Source organism: Diadema antillarum, unplaced genomic scaffold (genome assembly GCF_040938485.1).
Source record: "Diadema antillarum isolate AM-2024a unplaced genomic scaffold, OU_Dant_1.0 seq00000119_RagTag, whole genome shotgun sequence".
NCBI classification, from domain to species: Eukaryota; Metazoa; Echinodermata; class Echinoidea; order Diadematoida; family Diadematidae; genus Diadema; species Diadema antillarum.
In genome coordinates this window covers 928,741-949,920 of record NW_027271200.1, presented here as the reverse complement: position 1 = coordinate 949,920, position 21,180 = coordinate 928,741, and the positions used below count along the sequence as shown (strand labels likewise).

At 37.3% G+C, this 21,180-nt stretch overlaps 1 protein-coding gene across 1 annotated transcript in view; it reads left to right on the top strand.

The window, feature by feature from the left end:
* LOC139727126 (uncharacterized) overlaps positions 1-14,862 on the top strand; it is a 52,465-nt gene extending 37,603 nt beyond the window's left edge. The window contains exons 8-10 of the mRNA XM_071638107.1: positions 7,622-7,751; positions 11,509-11,644; positions 13,290-14,862. Of these exons, the coding sequence (XP_071494208.1) occupies positions 7,622-7,751; positions 11,509-11,644; positions 13,290-13,430 (407 nt within the window). The 3' untranslated portion in view covers positions 13,431-14,862. The remainder of the gene's footprint in view (positions 1-7,621; positions 7,752-11,508; positions 11,645-13,289) is intronic.
* The last annotated feature ends 6,318 nt before the right edge of the window (positions 14,863-21,180 follow it).

Here is a 21,180-nt window from a genome sequence, read left to right as displayed (position 1 = left end):
CTAAAGGAGCCTATACACACGTATCTCACCACAGACAACGGTCGATTGTGCAGGGGCGGATCCAGGAATTCTGTAAAGGGGGGGGGGGGGGCGCGCAACTAATATTTCTGGTTCCACTTCCGGGTTTCATTTCATTTTTTTTCTTTTTATTTCTTTTGTTTTTAACGATAAATAAAGGGGGGACGTGCGCCTCTTGCGCCCCCCTCTGGATCCGCCACTGCATTGCCATGCATAATCAGAACTTAAGCTTTTACCCTCCACGGTTCATGTAATAATGTCTCGTGCGATCACATAATCACAGCCCAGTGTATCGCAGTGTACACACCGAAGGCCAAGACTGAAAGGTTGATCCGTGTGTTTAATAATAAGGGTTCGTCCTCTCAATCCTTGTCGCCTAACAGTCAATGCCATGATTGAGAAGGCATGACGAATGATCTCATTGTGTGTTTATTTTCTAGTGCGACGCCATTATGCGTCCCTAGCGAGCACAGGTGGTATTATAGGAGGAGTGTAATGTGTACCACAGGCAAACGGCACAGCATTGCACACATAGAAACGACGCACACACACACACACACACACACACACACACACACACACTCACTCACACACTCACACACACATGACATACACAATACACACACTCGCTAACACTGACAAATGTCTTGACCTATAAGCCGCTGACAAGAGTAAAAATACACCCCCATCAAAGTGAACGTGATACCACATGTCTGGCATACTATTCAGTAATGGATGAATGTGATTTCAACGCAAGTTATGATAATTGTTTGCAATTTATGCGTAATGTATGAGTCGAAATGCTTTCTGTGAGCGTTTTTATATTATAAATTTTAAGTGGTGCAAAGAGTATCTTTGTATGGATTTCAGAAAGTACTAAACATTGGCCGATGTTGACTAGTCTAATGTTTATGGATGCTATTTTCAATCTATGTACAGCGCATTGAACATTAAGTATTTCTGTCGATGAAATTAGTTTTTGACATTTCACCAAAGGATCCGTTTTCAACTAACTTACTTTCTGTTTTTAGCATTCAATATATCATGCGAAGTTTATTGTCTTAATTAAAAACAAAACAGCATGGTCCGGTCCCACAAGACATCTGCTATTTTTTTTTCTGGTAAGTCAAATAATCACACACCAACCCGCTCTTAATTAAAGAAAATGATTGTGAGGCTTTTGACTCAGCAAAAGGAGGCGGGTCAAAGGCCATTGTTACAGCTCCAAATGCGCGTCGTCGTTCGGACTATAATACGTGCGACGCCAGATGAAAAACCTCGCTTTGCACTGGATGCAGCAATCAGTACTGGCGGGTTAATTACTGAGTTTGGCTGTCAAGAAAGAGAAAGAGAAGCCAATAGTCATTCATACAGAGCGAACTCCGCTCTCGTTTCGGCGCTCATAATGGAACCGCCTATGCGTCATCATCATGAGCCAAAATTAACGAGAGATAAAAAGGTGTTACTATGGTTACCTCTAATTAATCCTGCTATCTCAGCTTGCTCGTTTGCAGATGCATACGACGACCGATGCATCAACGCACGAAGCATGTCTTTACGCGGTGTTTCGCTGTAATGTACGACGGAATTTGACCTGGTTGATGTCGTGAAGATTATGATTTCTGCTGTGATCACCTGTCTACACCAGACCAACAAAATGTCCACTTGTTGATGAGGTGATCAAGCAGATGACACTTTAGCTGATGATTCTAGCATCAGCTGTACTCCAGGGGGCACTGCAAGCTTTCTCTCTGTTTCTCTCTCTCTCCCTCCAGTATACATGTCAATGCAATCTTTATTTCCAATTCATTATATATAATACATGTAAATATAAGCAATTATATACCGAAGTATATAGGTATATAAGACAGTGAAAAAAAATGAAAGAATATAGCGAGATTATGAGGACAAAGCATGGGGGGAACAAAATTAGCTAACAATAGGTATAAAGATCATGAGCTCAATTAAAAAAAAAAAGGCCTGTGTGTGTAGACGACCGGAAAATGGTATGTGCGTAGAAAGCCAGAATAGCCTTGTAATGTTAAATACCCCCAAACTGTAATCATTATCAACAATTCATAAAACTGATTAGCACATTTTTTTTCTGATAAAGAATAAAATGTACCATGAATACCAAAGTACACACACAAAAAAAATACCTACCGTTTATATTCATGTAACATTCTTATAACAAAGTCGAAAGAGATTTATAAGTATTTACTAATCATTTTTGTATACTGTCCTTTATGATTATCATTAAATTGTGTATCAAATTTACTCACATCTAAGATATTCCAAAAGGCAGGACCAGAATGACGTTATGAATATTCAACGTTGTCAGTTGAATCATCTTCATCGATGAAAATGATTTGACGAGCTCGTATGATTAATATAATTATGTATTTTAGAATTTGACAGAAAACACACGTAGTAAATAAGGTGACAAAGTTTGAACATGATAACGTTGCATGGAAGAACATGTTATTTGCGTCTCATTCAAGTGTGGCAATTTGAGGATTTAAAAGGATTTAAGCAGTTTCGATGTTGATTCTCTATAATCTGATTTCGTGCATAATCTAATGGCTTTCCTCTGCAGTAAGATAAATTTTTGAATTTGGCAAGAATAGCGACTTCTCCAGATTGAATTACAGCAAGGTGAAAGAAATTGAAATATAAGCATTATAAAGAGCTAACGAAATATAACTGGCCAAATAATATATCAGTCAGTATAAAATTCCAATAAAACGAGAGATTTTTTTCTTACAAACACTATCGATACAATTCCAACTCAAGTTACTATTTAATGGAACACCTTGAAAATTTACAGATTGATAACATTTTTAATGTAAGCCCTGTTTCACAAATTTTCAAAATCATATCATGAAAACTATCTTACACACATCCTATTTGAAAATACGCTTTGTATTTTACTTATATTTAAAAAGAATCTATTGCACTTGCACCAATTTTATACGTAGGCAAGATTTTTATTCTATAAAATTCAATCTACCACTGTCGTTATGAGAGGCAAGAAGCGAGGAATCATCTGCATATAGAATAAAAGGAGATTCGTTGCAAGAGTCTGCAATGTCACTTATTTCAAATAAATATGAAATAAAGGTCCAGGAATGGACCCTTAGGAATAACCGTATCAGTGTTTTAAAAGACAACTGAAAAGAATCATTAACAGTGAATAGTTTTCTACCACATAGATAAGATCCAAACCAATTAAAGCATTCGCTTCGGACACCATAATATCGCAGTTTTTAAAATATTTTTATGTATACTTTTATGCGAAAGACAGTCGATAGCTAATAGAGAGATCCATAAATACTGCTAAGACATCTTTGCCACCATTAAGTTCTTGAATAATTTTGTCCTGCATGTATTTCCATAACTTCCATATTTGTTGACAAATTTTGTCGAAACCCTTGCTGACTGTCGTATGATAAATTATGTTGCAGCAAATGTATATATATAATTGTGAAGGCGAGTAAAAACATTTTTTCCAAATATTTTTGATAAACAAGACAAGGTGAATATCGGACGGTAATTCGTAAATATTTCATTATCGTCTTTCATGAAAACTAGTGTTATTTTTATGTATAGAATGTGTATAACGTAATTATTAATCTGCATAATAACGAAATGTAAATACATAATAATCTTAAACACTATTACTGTTTGTCTTGATCTCATTGTGTATCGCACTATACCATGCCTGAGTTCTCACAACAATATTATCATGACGCAGCTTGTGAGGAAAATAATGATTCGTCACTTTATCATCTCATTGTGTCGATACTATAAATCAGGCTTCTAACCCGTTCTTTACAAAAGTTGGAAACTCCATGGTCCTCTTGCAGCACCCACTAAGTTCCCATCACACAGGAATTCAGAAGAGGATACTTTTAAACTCAAGGACTAAAGGACTGTTTTGGGATGACGCCGCACTATATACCACAGCATTGACTCTGTATTTCTTGAACCTTTAACTGCATCCCACAGCGATAACTTGACGAAAATGAAAAATAAACTCATGACTCATTAGAATGATGTCATAAAAGGTGACGCCATTACCTAGGCAACCGATAGACCACAATTTATTATCAATTTTAAACTTAACCACTCGTTTTTGTCATAAGTGAAATCTGTCTGCATCATCCTGCTCTATCGTTGCACATGATCAGTTTGTCTGTACCAGTTTGTATCTGTCTTTCTGTCCGTGTTTTTGTCTGTGTGTCTGTCTGTTAGTCTGCCTATATTTCTTTCTACGTTGAAATATGCATGCGAAACCAGCTTAAGGACATTACTTTTTATATGTTGACTATTTCTTAGCTGTTTTGTATGTGTCCTTCATTCCGTGTGTGCATTCAGAATGAGAACTAACATCCAAGGTCCGATATTCCTCTCTTCCACCTCCCTGATGTATTCTATGTCTCCTAAACTGTTGTGTTTTTTCCTTTTGCATGCTTTGAGAAGAAAGGGTATTCTAATCCCATGCTGCCTGCTTTGTTTTCTGACCTTATACACGACTATGTGTGCCTGCGATTTCGTCATGCACGACAACATCACTGCAAAAAAGCCTCGCAAGTCTTGCATGCTGTGCACACTGCATATAGAGTGATAATTATGTCCTGTTGTTTTACAGTAGAATTCCTGTTAAAATAGCATTGCCTACAAAGTACTCTCTAAAAAAAAATCGAGTGAAAATATTCACTCTTCAAAGAGTGAATACAAAAAAGATTGAATTTAAAGTGAAATTGGAGTGACTTTTGGGTGAAAATGTTCATTTTCACTCATTTTGGAGTAACCTCAGGGATCACTCGAGGATTTTGGAGTGATCCCTGACGTCACTCTAAAACGAGTGAAAATTAACATTTTCACTCAAAATTCACTCCAATTTCACTCTAAATTCACTCTTTTTTGTATTCACTCTTTTTGGAGTGAATATTTTCACTCGATTTTTTGTAGAGAGTACGTAAGGCTCAACATAAATGCGAGCATAAGTGGGCCTACACTACATACATTATGATGGTATAGGTATACACAGTGGTCCTTATTTTGTGTGTATGGGTGTGTGTACAAGATATAGCTCTATAAACATATATCACTCTATTTACATATATCTTAAAGGGAATTCTGAAAAAAAGGCCTGTCTTATTTCCTCTTGATGGACAGCAAATATTGTAGATATAGGCCTATCTATTGATCATCCTCTTTTGCGACCCCTCCCTTCTTCAATCAATATCAGCACCACCATTAACCACTACCACCGGGGAGAGGGGGGGGGGGGGGAGGAGATATTGGTACCATAATGCTCTATAGCTCCCTGTTTGTATCGATACCTGACCATGATGCTTGTTATGCTAGCATAACCTTTCTATACTACTTGCACTAATCTCTCCAGCCTCTCTCTCCCTTTAACTTTATTTCCCCCCCCCCCCTCTCTATTTTCCCTCAACTTCCCTCTACCAAGGAAAATAAAGTGTTGCAAGGTTTAAGCCCTGCTTTTACTTTGACTTCCATCGGAGAAGCGCGTTAATTCAGGTTAAGTTATGTGCTGCTGGAAGTGATGAAGTCACGTTGTGAAATGTATGATTTTAATACATTTATGAGCATGATGACGCATGCTTAGGCCTACATTTCAAAATCGAATGCTACTATCTTAAAGGACAAGTTCACCCAATATATATATATATATATATATATATATGTGTGTGTGTGTGTGTGTGTGTGTGCGTTTGAATCAGGTGAATGCAGCAACATTAGTAAAACACATTAGTGAAAATTTGAGTAAAATCGGACGATCCGTTCAAAAGTTATGAACTTGTGAAGTTTTGGTGCAGCCATTGCTTGATGAGAAGACTGCAATACCTTGTGCATGACGTCACGCATATACAACGATATAAAGAAGACAATAGTTATGAAGAAGATTGAGCATAATTATTTTCATATTTTCTCGCATAGTGAAAGAGCACTTCACTCACTCTTTTTGTTTTTCAGAAAGCGAGGGGGCGATAATGCCTTTAACATACGTCAACAACAGGTCGAGGGAATGATTTGTGTACTTTTCAATTTTAAAAAAGTGAAATTTTCTTTATAATTTCTTTATAGCGTTGTGTATTATGTGACATCACGAACTTTGGTAGTCTTCTCTTTCTTTTCTTCAAAGTTCACTGATGTGTTCTACTTATATTGCTGCATTCACTTAATCCACACACACTGCATATTTAGGCGAACTTGTCCCTTATGAAGGCTACTGGACGACACTTTAAAGGCATAATTTACCATTTGCAGATGAAACAAAAAACCAGCATCAGTGCTTCAAAATAGGTCTACTATGTGAGTTAGGGATAGAAACAACCAATGTAAAAATTTGAACCAGTATAATCGATGTTAAGTATTTTTTAATATACAAAATGTGAACAATAGTTATAATAAAAATGTTTCCAGACTAAACCGTCTACAGTTATGGTTTAATGAGAAAAATACTGATATCTCCTCATATTTTAGGCTTTATTGCGAAAATTCTATATGGTAGGATGTTTTGTGATACAACAGACCTACACATTGCATCAAAAGTGATACCTTGAAAATTGTTTAAATCACTGCTTCCAAAGGTAAACAGAACCTTTAAGCATTGGGAAAAAAAGTGAAAGAAAAAAAAAGAATACGTATCTTTATTCACATTTTGCAAATATCTGAACAGCAAACCAAGTATAACTAATACGTATGCCTGTAGATGGGTATAGCCTGCATGTAAAGTAACTGACGTCAGGTGGTTTATAGGAGCAGCACCACAGTGCAAAATTATGATCGTCACTTACCCTGGACCCCCCCCCCCCCCTTTCGTTTTTCTCTTTTCCTTGCCGGTCAGCCTGACGACGGTTTGGAACGGTTGTTCCTATCCCTCTCATTTGACTGTTTAACATCTATCTTAATTCATGGAACATCATGCTATCTGTTATCAACTCTCCGATAGGAGAAGCGGAAGTTAGTTTAGTTCATTTCCTTCTTCTTTGAGACGTGGATATAGATTTCTATTTCGTTGCATTTCTTTTTCATTGGACCTTGCATTCTATTCTTACTCACGCAGATCTCCAAATGTGGCTACAGAGTTTCTGAAAATGATAGGAAAGATAATCAATATTTATGCCGTGGTCACGCTGGAAAGAGAGGGGAAAAAAGACAAACAAACGCCAAGACTGCGGAAAGTTCACATCAGTGAAATCGAGCAGTTACGATTTGAGTAACATAAAAACAAGAAGATGACGTTTTCGGATGTGCCCATGCGTACAGCTTGACGCCACGAAAGCTGAAAGTGTGTCAGGAGTGTGATATATAAGGCTGTTAGGAAACTTTTGTACAGACTGGTGATATGCTCATGATTCTTAAGGAGTCAATAACTGTTGATCCTACGCTTATAGAAAGGAGAATACCATCTTTGATCTGGAAATTATAACTTACTGCGGTCCCGCCATGTTGCATTTTGAGTTTTCACACGGCCATTACCACCACAGAGCATACAGGGTGCTGGAAGGGTCCGAAATTGCACTGCCGCTCATGAATATCTCCCCATATATTTCCTTCCACTGGCCAGTTGGCAACGATCTCGAGGACAGCGAGGAGAGTGACTGGTCATCGAGCGAGGACGGGACCACGACCCGGTCTGCCAAGCACAAACGAGCGACCACCAAGTCGAGGGACAGACATCGGACAAACACCAACAAGTAAGTTTGACTTTTTACAATTATTCTCCCGACTCGCTCTTTGCACGAATTAACATGGCGTATACACTAAATATCCATCGTTACTCGAATTGAGCGTTTCACATCTTATGGACTATGATGAGGAACGCTGGAAAATCTGCTTGGGAAAATTATTTGTGTCCATGCTTTGGTCAATTTAGTCAAACCCGGAAAAGCAAAGTTGTGGGCCACTACCTCTTACTCATTTATGGATTAAGTAGGCGTCATTCTTTCATTCAATTCCCCAATTGAAATCAGAAAATCAGATTTGATCAAATATACGTTGTATATGTATTAGATGAAATACCATTCAAGCAGCTTTAAAGGGATCGTGTTGTTTTGGTTGAGACCTAATTTCAGGTTTCTAACATTTTTTGGTGAGATAATGAGAAACCTCTTATAAATATGAAAGAGCATGTAATTCCATGAGGAATTTAACGTTTATTTGTTGAAAATTGGTTTTGAAGTGGCTGAGATATCCAGAACAGAGTGATTCTAATAAGTGTGGGACCCACACTTTATCATGATCGCTTTGTTTTACTTTGTTTTTGGATGTTTCAGTCATTCCAAACACGATTTTCATCAAATAAACTTTGAATTCCTCGTAAAATGGTATGCTCTGAACTATTTCATAAGTGTTTTTTTGGTATCTCGCAAAAAGTTTAAAGTCCAATTCTCATCTCCACCAATACTGTACTATCCCTTTAAACAAGCACATATTGCAAAGAAGTTTAGATTTCGTTGGGATAAGCACAGGTCATCATGTATCCTATCAAAGGCTCAACCCATAACCGTCAATTTCAAACTTAATCACGCATAGACATGGACTCGATCTCTACTGCTAGGCATACTGAAAACAGATTGTTTTTCAGCAATCTGTGTTTATGTTACGTACAAAGTGCTTGAATCTGTTGTAGACATAAAATCTGTTTTAATAACGAATCCGCCGAGCATTCTACTTTATTTGGAGGCATTGCTTGCCAGTAAAATTAGTTCATGCTACGTTGACAACGGTGAATATCATATGACTTGCATCAACTTATTACAATATGAAATTCAATGTGTACATTATTATGCTTCAAATTCATTATGCTTCAAATTCATGAAATTCTTCCGTCGAGATCTTTATGCAACTGATATCGATGTAGGGCAATTTGTCAAGCAGTTGCATTATTATGCTTGTCTCTTATCACGTTGTTGGATGACACTTTTGAGTAATTTCCTTTGTTGTTTTAAATGGCGATCTGTTTCAGTAAAATAGGAAGAGTGATGTTATGTAACAAAAAAAAATACGTGAAGTTCGCCGTGTAGCAATGATTACGTCGTATAAATTCAAGGTACGCAGATAAATATTTCTCATTAACGTCAACACAATAAAGATATATCTCAACAAGAATTAGCCTGCCTTCTCCGGAGCATCGGTATAAATCTCATCACTGTGTTTATCCTACAACTTCACGCGATGTTTTGAAGCCGGTCATTGTCTGTGAGGGACATGTGACGAAGAAGAGGAGATTGTGAAAGAATACCAAATTCCTTAAAGATGCCCATGCATGGCCTCTCTCCAAATTGAAATCATTTACCTCTCTCAACTGTTTTGACTTGTTTTAAGTTCATTGATCGAACTACAGCTCCCAGAAATTTAAGGGCTTTTTAAAGAAAACCTATAGCCGCTTTCTAAGATAGTTCTAGATTATTCGTATTAAAAAAAAATACAGAAAGAGCATTCGTTGCTTCCATGCCGTGCCTTTTGGTTGTCCTCTCTTTATGGGTCACTATCTCACTTTTAGAACAAGCTATATACAAGTATGCTTGTATAACATGTCATGACAGAGCTTCATATTAAAGTGACGGATGCCACAGTAGTTTGAATTTTGCCTTTCACTGCAATGAATTTTGTCATTAGGTTAGTCCCTGTGGCACATCACACACCTTTCATCAACGGGTTGGCATTATCTTTTAAAAAGTTTTATTGCAAAACGGGCTAAGCGCCGTATTTAAACAGTTTAAAGTAAGTCTATCATCAAATACAACAAAATGAAACTTTTCCAGTGATACCTCACCTGTTGCTTAACAAGGAATATTCTTGAAACCACAGTTCAGAAATCCCATCCTTTCTTACTACTTTTTTTTTGTTTTGTTTTGTAGCAGCTTTAATCATGAATATTATCTCAAATTAACAAGAATAAAGTCAAATCGTTTTGCGATCAAACTCTTCTTTATCATTTTTGTCGTTTATTGGCGCAATATTACCACAGAATAATGAGCAGGATGATAACGTATTCAGCTGCAAAACGATTTTGTTTCCTTGCAAGATCATAACCCAATCGTGTGTGTTTTTCAGTTGTTTGTTTGTTTGTTTGTTTGTTTGTTTGTTTGTTTGTTTGTTCGTTTGACGAAAGTAAGATATAGGGAGCCGGTAGTTTTCCCGAAAAACAAAACAAAATCTGTACTATCGAATTCTTTCACGTACTGACGTACTGACTCTACGATGTCTCGTCCGTATACTGCTTTGTATTCCAAATAACGGTTTCCAAATAACGCATTTCGAATAACGCGCTGGAAGCCCGTCGACTTGAAATCGAATCTTTGCGACGTGATTTTCAAACACCAGCCTGAGTGCAGAATTTGTGACCGGTCAATGACCCGTCGAGGCGTCCAGCATTTCCGCTTTGCCCGACATGTCTCTTTGCGTAATCGAGTTACCGCCTGATGTGCTCTTTGTTCTGCAATTGTTGTTCTCTCTTGCTTGATTTGGTCAACAATAAAGGTACCGCACATCTCCTTTATTTGTTCAACTGACATAGGACAAGACCTAAACAGGGCTGCGATCATCACTTTCGACATTAGCATTTGAGTATGATTGAAGATGTCAGCCTGCATTGCAGAATCCTGCTTGTCCCGAAAGGGAAACATAATTAAAGTCACGTTTCAGAGATTTGATTTCCACTGCTTGGGATCTTGAGGAAAACACAAGCGCACACGGACAGTGGGCAAATGCGCATGCACAATCATGTACAATCATGTACACTCGGACACAAACAAAATACCAGTTTTTTTGGTGTTTTTTTTTTTGCGAATAGAATAATCAGATAAAAGTGAGATTTGCAGATAGGGAGACGTCATATCAACGTCCATTACTAGCGTTTACCTAACGGTTGATGTATTGTTGATAGCAGGGGCGGATCCAGGAATTCTGTAAAGGGGGGGGGGGGGGGCGTGACTAATATTTCTGCTGCCACTTCCGGGTTTCATTTCTTTTTTTTTCTTTTGATTTCTTTTGTTTTTAACGAAAAATAAAGGGGGGGGGGTGAGCGCCAGTTGCGCCCCCCCCCCTCTGGATCCGCCACTCTATAGTGTTTTATTTATAATCTTTTTCACGAGACCACATGGAGCCAAGTAAATAATATATAACATTTTTATGGTCTCGCTCGTGACAATTCTCTTTAATGCAAACTGGCTGCATGCAGAGAGCGAAAGGGCAAAGAAAAGGGAAGGAATCAAGTGAATGGGCATGAAACATAATGTTCGCATACGCGCACGTATTATTTTGTTATGAGTTCTGGACTGAGGTATGTTGAAGCCCACCCTTTGCTGTGCAGTTGTCGTGGACGAAGGAATAGAAGCTCTAACTTTGCCACTACTGGCAAAACCGTCTATCGACCAAACGTCCCTTTTATCAATATCATCAATATTTTTAACGTACTGAGTGTCACGTTTTACATTCAAAACCATATAGGGCTCCTCCACCGATAGCACCGAAACCAAAGAAGCACACTGCGAAAGGGCATCGAGCCGGAAGTGGATCAAGTAACCCGCCCTCATCACCCGACTCCAATACTCCCGACACCACGCCAGAGATTTCCTTCGATGACGTAAGTAGCAGAGGCGATGGCAACCCTCATGTCATTAACGAAGAAATCCACCCCAATAAATTAAAAAAAAAATTCAAAAGAAAGAGAAAAATACTCCCTACAGAATGATAAAAAATGGCAAAAATCGGACAAGAAATAAGGAAGATATGACATTTTTGAAATTTCACATTTTTCGGGAAAACATTTCTTGACCAGTCCTAATGGATATTCAGATGAGCGAGTTGATGATATCATACCCTCACAATTTTTTCACGTATATTATATATGAAATTCGGAAAAATTGCTATTTTTAGCTAATACAAGTAAATGCATGTCACCATACCAAGATATTTTTTAATTTGGGTGGTTTTGAGACAAGTTTTACATTGGTACAGCTGAACTATGAGATTTTTGTCATTTCTGTAAATGAAATGAATAAAAAATTGTGAGAGCATGACATCGTCAACTTTCTGAGTTGAATGTTCATAGGGACTGGTCAAGATTTTTTTCGAAAAAATAAAATGAAATTTCAAAATGTCATATCGTCCTTATTTCTTGTCCGATTTTTGTCATTTTTGTATTGCTCCGTAGGGAATATTTTCTCTTTGTTGTGAAGTTTATTCATTTTGGAGGTGGATTTCTTCTTTAATACTCCATTATCTTTACCAATCTTTTTTTTTAGGATTGCTCCCTACGAAGTCCTCATCTAGAGGGTCCAAATTCGTTTGCATATCAATTTTTGAAAGATCTGCTGATTAGTCGTGCAAGAATATCATTTCCACAGAAGACATGATTATGTCAACATAACATTTACATTTTTGTTTTTTTATTTCCGATGTATGTTTCATTCCGTGAGTGACCCAAAGAGAACTGTTTGGCTAAAAATTTTTCATGTAACATTCAGAACATGAATTTACCTGTGAGACAAGTTTGTTGTCTTTACACATAATATAATGAAAGAATTAAAAGATCAGGTATATCCTTCATTGTTCGTGAATCAGCGGTCTGAAGTGAGCCAATATTTGCACATTGGTTCAAACTTAATGACCTTTCTGTTTTCAAGGTTGATTGGGCATTTTACCCGTTTTTAAAGTGACATAATGCATATTCTTGCCCGACGTAACTATTTTATGGAATTCATGCTTAAACAAAGCATGAACTTGCATAGACGAGATCAATGATCCGTATCCATGTTATTGTTTCGCATTAAGAATGGGCCCTTGAGAATTCACTGACAAACAATTATTTCTATTAATCTTCCAAAATAACAGGCCTGCTATCAGGTTGATGTCACCTTGCAAGCAACATTGATAAGAATTACAGTCATCAATAACCATTACTTTACAGATGCTTATCTCAGTGAATATAAAAACCAACATTGCCCGTGGGTACAATGACCCTTTTAAACTCATGCGCAAAGTTGGACTACGAACTGGTTTGTTTTCCGATTGTACCTTATGTCCGCCGGCTCGCGTCTGAGGTTGACGTGTGGACTTGAAACATCGAAACTGTCAACGGTAGTGGTTTGCGTGTTTGTTCAACAATGCGAAGTTAGTATTTTCAACCATTCAAGAATGTGTCGATATTATTAACTTATCAACATGATGACGTCTTATATTTATAATGATGATGATGTTTACGTGTCTTCACCCATCCCACTGCTTAGATCGTGATTGAATCGCCTCAGCTGAAAATGTACAAACGGATCCACGGCCCCCAGGGGAGAAGACGCCCTCAACGGTACTCCAACCAGTCCGAAATTCGTCAGTCCGAAATAAGCCTGGTGGCTGAAAATGGAACGCCGTAATCAGTTACAGACACAGTGGGCGCGTGTGCCTTTGCTACCATCTCAGTGTGTCTGTGTATGTGTGATGGAATGGCGACTATCAAGAAGACGCCATGTTAAAAATGGACGTGACAGGAAACATACTGAACACGTGACAGGACGTAGTTGTTTACAAGGCGGGACCTGAGCTGATACAGCAGATAACTATGGCCACAATGTGACTTCCTTTCGAGATTGAGGTGGTAAAGACAGATCCGATGGAATTCAAGCAGACGATATCTAACTGTTCGACAGACAGCAAGCAACATCAGTTAATAGACTGTTTGTATTCGTCATCGATCGGCTCTCAAATTTTCTCCCGTCTTTCTGGAGACAAACAGATTAGTGATGTGGTGACGAAAATACTGTTGTGTAACAGATCGTCTGTGATCATCATGATTAAAGAAACGCAAATTAACCACTACTGACCTTTTTTGTTTAGGAAAGTCCTTCTATGGTGGGTCTATATGCAAAGAAATTTACGTACGAATCACATGCCACTATCATAAAAAGATAAATTAATACTTCAAAGCAAATTGACGTAACACTTCAGTAGTATTTTTTTTTTTAATCATCATCTCAGTTCATTAGTTCAAACTTACCTGGTATAAGAATACTTGTCATGAACATCCGGAACATTTATTTTACCACCATAGTGAATTGTCCCTATCATAATTATATCGATAGGAATTTTGAGAAATATTCATGAAATTATGCCATTCTGTTTAATGAAATATGTGGGCGCAAAAGACAACAAAATAGAGCTGTGTCCACGAAATCTTTATCATTGTGTTTACGAGGTCAGGTTATTAGTAAAAAAATGCAATGGAATATATTGCGATCACCACAGCGATAAAATCTGCAAATGATCGATATAGATATGAAAAAATGCGTCACCTGACAGTCGGAATACGAAATCAGGCATAATAGATTCAGGTTACGATATTATCATCAACTGTACTGCATATATCTAACATGTAGGTACTAAGCAGGCATTGCGTGTAAGCGGCACTGTGTGTGATAAATTGCTAAGTCTGTCTACAATGTACAGAATTGAAATTCCACCACGTCATGGTGAATGTTGCATCACTTTTCCCCTCTTTTGTTACTGCAACGAGTGACTAAAAATGACAACTCGTGATATGAATACGACAAATGCAAATCTGAGGCAAACTTTAAATCATTTTACCTGACTTTCATTTGCAATGTCTGTATCTCAAGGAAACTGCAATTAATAGGAGTTTATTGGATTTGACTGAGTGCGAATCAAGTGTGGGTTTAATGCGTATTTCAAAAAAAAAATAATGGTGCTGTAATAGTGTTATGTAAACGAAAGATATACTTTGATCAAAAGAATCGTGCATTGTGCTTAAGGATACTATAAGGTGTGTCGGAGAGCAATCAGAAAAGTAATGTGCCTATATAATTATGATTTGTACTATAATGTAGAGTGCAGTTTGCCTTCATTGAAATGCCTAACGTAGTGATTGTAATGAAGAATGAACCAAACGCTACATTCGCAACAATTTATTGCAATCATCGTTCAATAAATCGGTGATTACAAAATAATAATACGTGCTTCATAATTTATATGCGGTACGCAGGGCGAACAGACATCGTCATGCGAGAGAATAGGGAGCTTTAGATTTGTGGCGCGGACGTTTGAGACGACGAGTGCGTTGGACGTTCTCCTCTCCCCCTGCGTCGTGCTGAAATGTAGCTTCAGATTACGCTGGGACGGAACGTATGAAATCAAATGGCGCCCCCATATATGATCGGTGGTGCATTAGGTAGCTTTCTACCTCGTGAATTGAGCGGACGTAAAAATAGCCCAGAACGCGTAGTGAAAAACGCCGACGACGCGAGCTATAAATAGATCGACTTGATGCGCGCTTTTGCGCATGCTCAGCATAGGTTTTTTGTTTTGTTTTTTTCCTCTAAACGTCCCCGTCGCGAAAATCTAAAGCTCTCTAACGACAAGCAAAACGTACATTCCACTCCCTCTATATTTAGATCGGCAGGGATGAGTAATTTATGATAATGTGAATAGATCTTTTGCGTTGTTAAACAGAAATAATGTAGGAGAGAAGCAGCCCGTGATTGTCTTCGCATTTTACAGACTTTCATGTGGGCCTACTTCAACAGTATTCATTGTAAGATGTCGGAAAACTGAAGCAGTGCTTTCACATCGAAAGAAAACGCAAAATGCATAATTCCGCACCCAAAAAGTATTTCCAGTGCACTCTCCGCACTGTTACAACAGCTGCCTTGTAAAAATATCGCCAGGAGAAACTACCAACGGCCCATTACATCATCTTCCGTATACTAGTACCGGAGAGTTCTACGGTCTGCGCTATGAGGTAGAGTGTATTTTTTGTAGTACGCCCTCTTGTGTCGTATAGCGATCTCGCTTTGATGTCATTGCTAGCCATAAACTTTTTGATTGAAAAATAAATGTGGATGTACGTTGGGCCAGACCAAGACCACCGTTTTCATACAACATTGACTCTCCAAACCTCATTTTTATGAATAGAAAGTTCAAGTTTATAAACAGAAATACCTGCAACTGTTTTCTCATTAATCGTACTTGATGCTCTATGTATGAACGTCATGATTATTACTAGGTTTTATCGTTAAGTCCACAACCAAAATTCGGATTTACTGTAGATGTCAGAGTGACAATGATGGTAAGAAAAAGTAGAATCAAACTTGGTTTTGAAAGCAAATACAAGTCTATGAATGTAATAGACGACATAAGTGTAGAAACAAATTAACGTTGATTTTTGCTCTATGCTGTGGCTTTTAATTCATCGTTTATAACTTGTGTCATACGATGATAATTGCTATTACTGATGAGACACTTAATTAGAAATTATTGTGCCTATTGTTGTAATATATGTATGGATTGAATAGCCTATTTCGTCAGTTTTTTTCTGTAAATTTGACTTATGTACATATTGATATCTAGCCGTTATGAATCTTATTCTCGAATCAGATGCTTTAGTAATGGAGGAAAATCGAATGCTGCCGCTGAGAAGACGTTTCCAGAGCTAAAAACTGGCAATATTTGCTCGTGTCTCGATTGTTATGCATTCACGTCAACTCTATCACTGGAAATGGGAAATAATAGTTCAAACAGGGAACATTATACTTTAGCTATATGTTCAATCCGTGTGGCATTTCTTTTGTTTGTTTATTTGTTTGTTGAATGGCATAATCATTACTGCTACAAAGTGCAGAATACTAGAGAGATGGTATAGTTTCGGTTGAGATGGGGCTTCAGGTTTTCAACGTTTTTTTTAATGATAATCTTTTGAGATAATGAAAAACCTCTTATGAAATGTGTAGGAGCTATATATATATATCTGTATGTATAATTCGAAGAGGAATTCATAGTTTATTTGATAAAAGTTGGTTTCGAAATGGCTGAGATATCTTAAACCAAGCAATCCTAGTAAAAGTTTGGACCCACCGTTTATATGGATCACTTTGTTTTACTTTGTTTTGGGATATCTCAGCCATTCCAAAATCGATTTCCATCACATATCTTTGAATTCCTTTTAGAATTGTATGCTCTTCAACATTTCATAAAATGGTGTCTAAGTATATCTTACAAAAAGTTAATTTCATTTGCTTTGTATGAAGATGACATATGGAATGTATTTGCTTTCAACAAATAGAAAATAGTAATACTGTGCTGCTTCACTCAACTCTGATTAAGAGGAATAAATTCAGCAAAATTGTTTCATATAATCACAATCAATGTCCAACACATTTAATTTATGTTGTTTTAGGAGGTTTTAAACGCCAGAAATTAGACTTTTACTGCATTGATTAGCACGTAATTCTGACAGTTTTAGTTAGCATTATTTCAATTCTCCAGCAAAAGTTACTTTTAATTCTAATGAATAAATGTAATCCGTGGCAAGCTTTGTAAGGTGATTATACATTTTCTGTTCATGCAAAACTTTTCCTGGTAGAATTTTTTTTTGCAATATATTTTTCTTATGATGTGTATTATTTAACACTCTAATAAAGATACATGTAAACTATTCAAAACAAAGAGGTGGATAAAGCCTTCTTTTGTTGCCTGTGTGCATGTGTGTGTGTCTGAGTCCGTCTGCCTGTCTGTCTGTACTGAATAAAGAGGTTAAGGTTATTCCACCTACATCTAAGACAGCCCACAAGCTTCTGCCGAGCAGAAAAGATGCCCTCCACGAAGAACCTCCTCAACATTAATTAAAAACGTCTCAACATTATGTTAGAGTAAATCCTAAACAGAGAACTGTATGCCTAATCAGAATCAGACATGAGATAAGTCATGCAGTTATGTGATTTCGAAGTTTCACATGTGTTCACATGACACATCATTGTGGTTTATACAGTGGAAGACTTATGCAAATTAGATGGGGTGATTATGACATCTCTTCAAGACTCCTTTGAACTGCATGCACATCTAGCGAGAACAAAGTCATGTTCTCTTGTATCGTTGTTTATTAAAGGACAAGTTCACCTTCATAGACATGTGGGTTGAGTGAATGCAGCAATATTAGTAGAACACATCAGTGAGAGTTTGAGCAAAATCGGACGATCCGTTCAAAAGTTATGAATTTTTGAAGTTTCTGCTCAGTCACGGCTGGATGAAAAGACTACTATAGCTTGTGATGTCACATGAGTACAACGATATAAAGAAAGAATAAAGAAAATTCAACATATTTCAATTTTGCTCGCATAACAAAAGAACACTCGACTTCTCTCTTTCAGAAGGCAGGGGGAATAGTATTACCCTTAACATATACGTCAGTAGCAAGTCGAAGAAATGTGCACTTTATTCAAAAAGTCAAGTTTTGTGAAATTCTCTTTTTATTTTCCTTATATAGTTGTACGCATGTGACATCATTCACTGTAGTAGTCTTCTCTTCCAGCAGTGACTGCGCAGATACTTAAAATATTCGTAACTTTAGAACGGATTGTCCAATTTTCCTCAAACTTTCACTGATGTGTTCCACTAATATTGCTGCATTCTCTCAATCCTTATGTATATGAAGGTGGACTTGTCCTTTAAGATGGAATAAAATAATAGATTGTATCATTCACAACTGATTGACAAATTGCCCTTCGTAGACGAATAAGCACAGATTATAAAAGTGTTTTAGTATCAGCCATGATAACAGATCACATCAGACATTAATTTCTTTTTTAACATCGCTATTCTACTAAAACACGGAATAATCGGTCCTATATTTACGTCGATGATGGGCAATTTGTCAATCAGTTGCAATAAAACTATGCGCAGGAATTCATTAATCAGGATAAATAAATATGTATCCTTTACACCAAGATATTGTTGTATTGTATAGTTATGATGACTTACACCTAGAAAAGGAATGTAAAGGTGCTGAATGAATTGATTAAAACTGCGATTTTTATAATAATGTTTGTGTACCAACCAGTTGGAGAATTGTGAGGTAACATCGTCGCCTCAATTAATGTGCATAGTGACTGCGACCAATACTCTTGTTTGGTGAATGAAAATGTGAACGGCTGAGATTCCAGACCTTTCTAATAGTCTGTGATGACACATTTTGATGAAAATTGTTTTGAAATGTCTGAAATATCCAAAACAAAGCAATCCTAATAAAAGGTTGGACTCATGCTTTGTTTCACTTTGCTTTTTGATGTCTCAGCCATTTCAAAAGCTATTTTCATCAAATGAACTTCAAATTCCTCTAGATGCTCCTTCTAATTTCATAAAGTGGTTTCTAAGTACCTTGCAAAAAGTTAAAGGCTGAATCCTCAGTGTAACCAATACCGACTATCCCTTTAAGGGTTTGTTTCAGTTCTCGCTTATTTTTAAGTGAAGAAACAAAACACATACATACAGAAATAAATAACCTGAACTTCTTAGTATTTTCAGTGTCAGTTGACAGAGGGGGACGACACAAGGGGTGTATAACCAGACAGAAGGGGAACCAATTGACAAGAAAGAGGATACCCGAATTAGAATAACTGAGAGAAGAGAAGAAAAGAAGAGCGATATAGCGTACAGTGTTTAGGAGTTGTGTGAAGTGATTAGATGTATAACTAAAACTGAATAACTACATGTAACGGTTTGGAATCTTGCCGGGAAATGACATACAAATTGGTGCTAAGATTCTTCACTCAATGTTATTACAGTTTTCGGAGGCAAGGTAGAGGATAAAGGATTAAGAGGGAACGCCTTTAAGTAATCCACCGCGAGCACCGATTTGATGTCACCACGTGATCATGATAGACAATTGAATATTGCGTCATTTCGGTTGACTATTGAAGGTTTGTATAATTAAAACCTTTCAACAAATTGATCAGCGACTGATTGTTTGGTCTCTTAACAGTTCCCGATCACTTGCACTTTCTCTCTCAAGTCAGGTACAAGAGGGGGAAAAAAGAGAATATGAAACTGCAACAGTGTCACGTATGAAATGGTTCGTAAGAGGAGGAACAATCACAGCATTCGGACAACCGATTGAAGAAGATGTAAATAACAACGGGGAGAAAAAAATACAGAGACAGCCGATGCAACAATCCCCCTCAGTTTGGCAATCGACTGAAAACATCGAAAAACAACTTCTTGGCCTATTTGGCAGACATAAGGTTTCTCAATACCTCCAGCCGACCGGCCAAGTCGCTAGATTACTGACATCCTCTTACAGTTGTAGAAGAAAACCTCTCAGATATATGGAACAGATTTATTGACCAATCAACTGTCAACTTCCGTCGCCTCCGAGATAGTGTACTTTCCCATGGATTTTGCACAAGACGAGTTTAGTTTCTATGACCATTTTGATTAACGCGTGTATAGTTGTTATACCCGACAAGGAACGAAAGTTTGGTGATCACTGTACAATCATTTGTCAAGAGAGGGCGTTTATGTCACGAAGTTTGATCGTGTGTATCAATGCGGAGAGCATGATAGCATCAAGTCCGCAAACGTGTTGTTGATGTCTCCATCCCTCTCTTTTTCTGTAGCTGACTTTTTATTCATCAAATCTTCTTGTACTCCCGTCATGCCGTAGCTTGTAAATCTTTCATGGATATCAAATGCAACAAATCTAGATTTTCATACACCGTGTAACTTTATGGTAATACGACTATAGGCAATTTTCTTTGAGTTTCAAGGATTGGTTTACATTTCTTTGGAATAGATGATAGAATAAACTAAGATGAATATTGTTTTTCTCAAGAAAGAAGCCATGCATGCAAGAATACAGATTCTTTCAAGATTACACAGACAAAGCAGTTGCAGTTGTTTATTGAAATTTATCTATATTTTCTTACTAATGTTTATTTCAAGTATGCAACTCAAAATAGTTACCATTGGTGAAGTTCGTTATTCCAAAGGTTCGTTAATTCGAAAAGACAAAAATCAAATATGGTGCGTTATTCTGAAATTTTGTTATGGCGAAACATAAAGATTCCTTACACCTAGATGTTCGTTTATCCGAAAATGAAATAGAGTTCGTTAATCCCGATTCGGCCTAATGTGCGTACTATACAACGGACTTCCGGAATTACAAACCTTCTTTCCTTTTCGGAGCAACGAACCTTCGGTATAACCAGGGAGGTGAGAAGAAAAAACCTGGAACAACAAATCTTATATCATTTTCGGATTAACGAATCTTTGAAATAACGGAACTTATAGGGAAAACGAACATTATGTCATTTTCGGATACTCGAAACCTTCGGAATATGC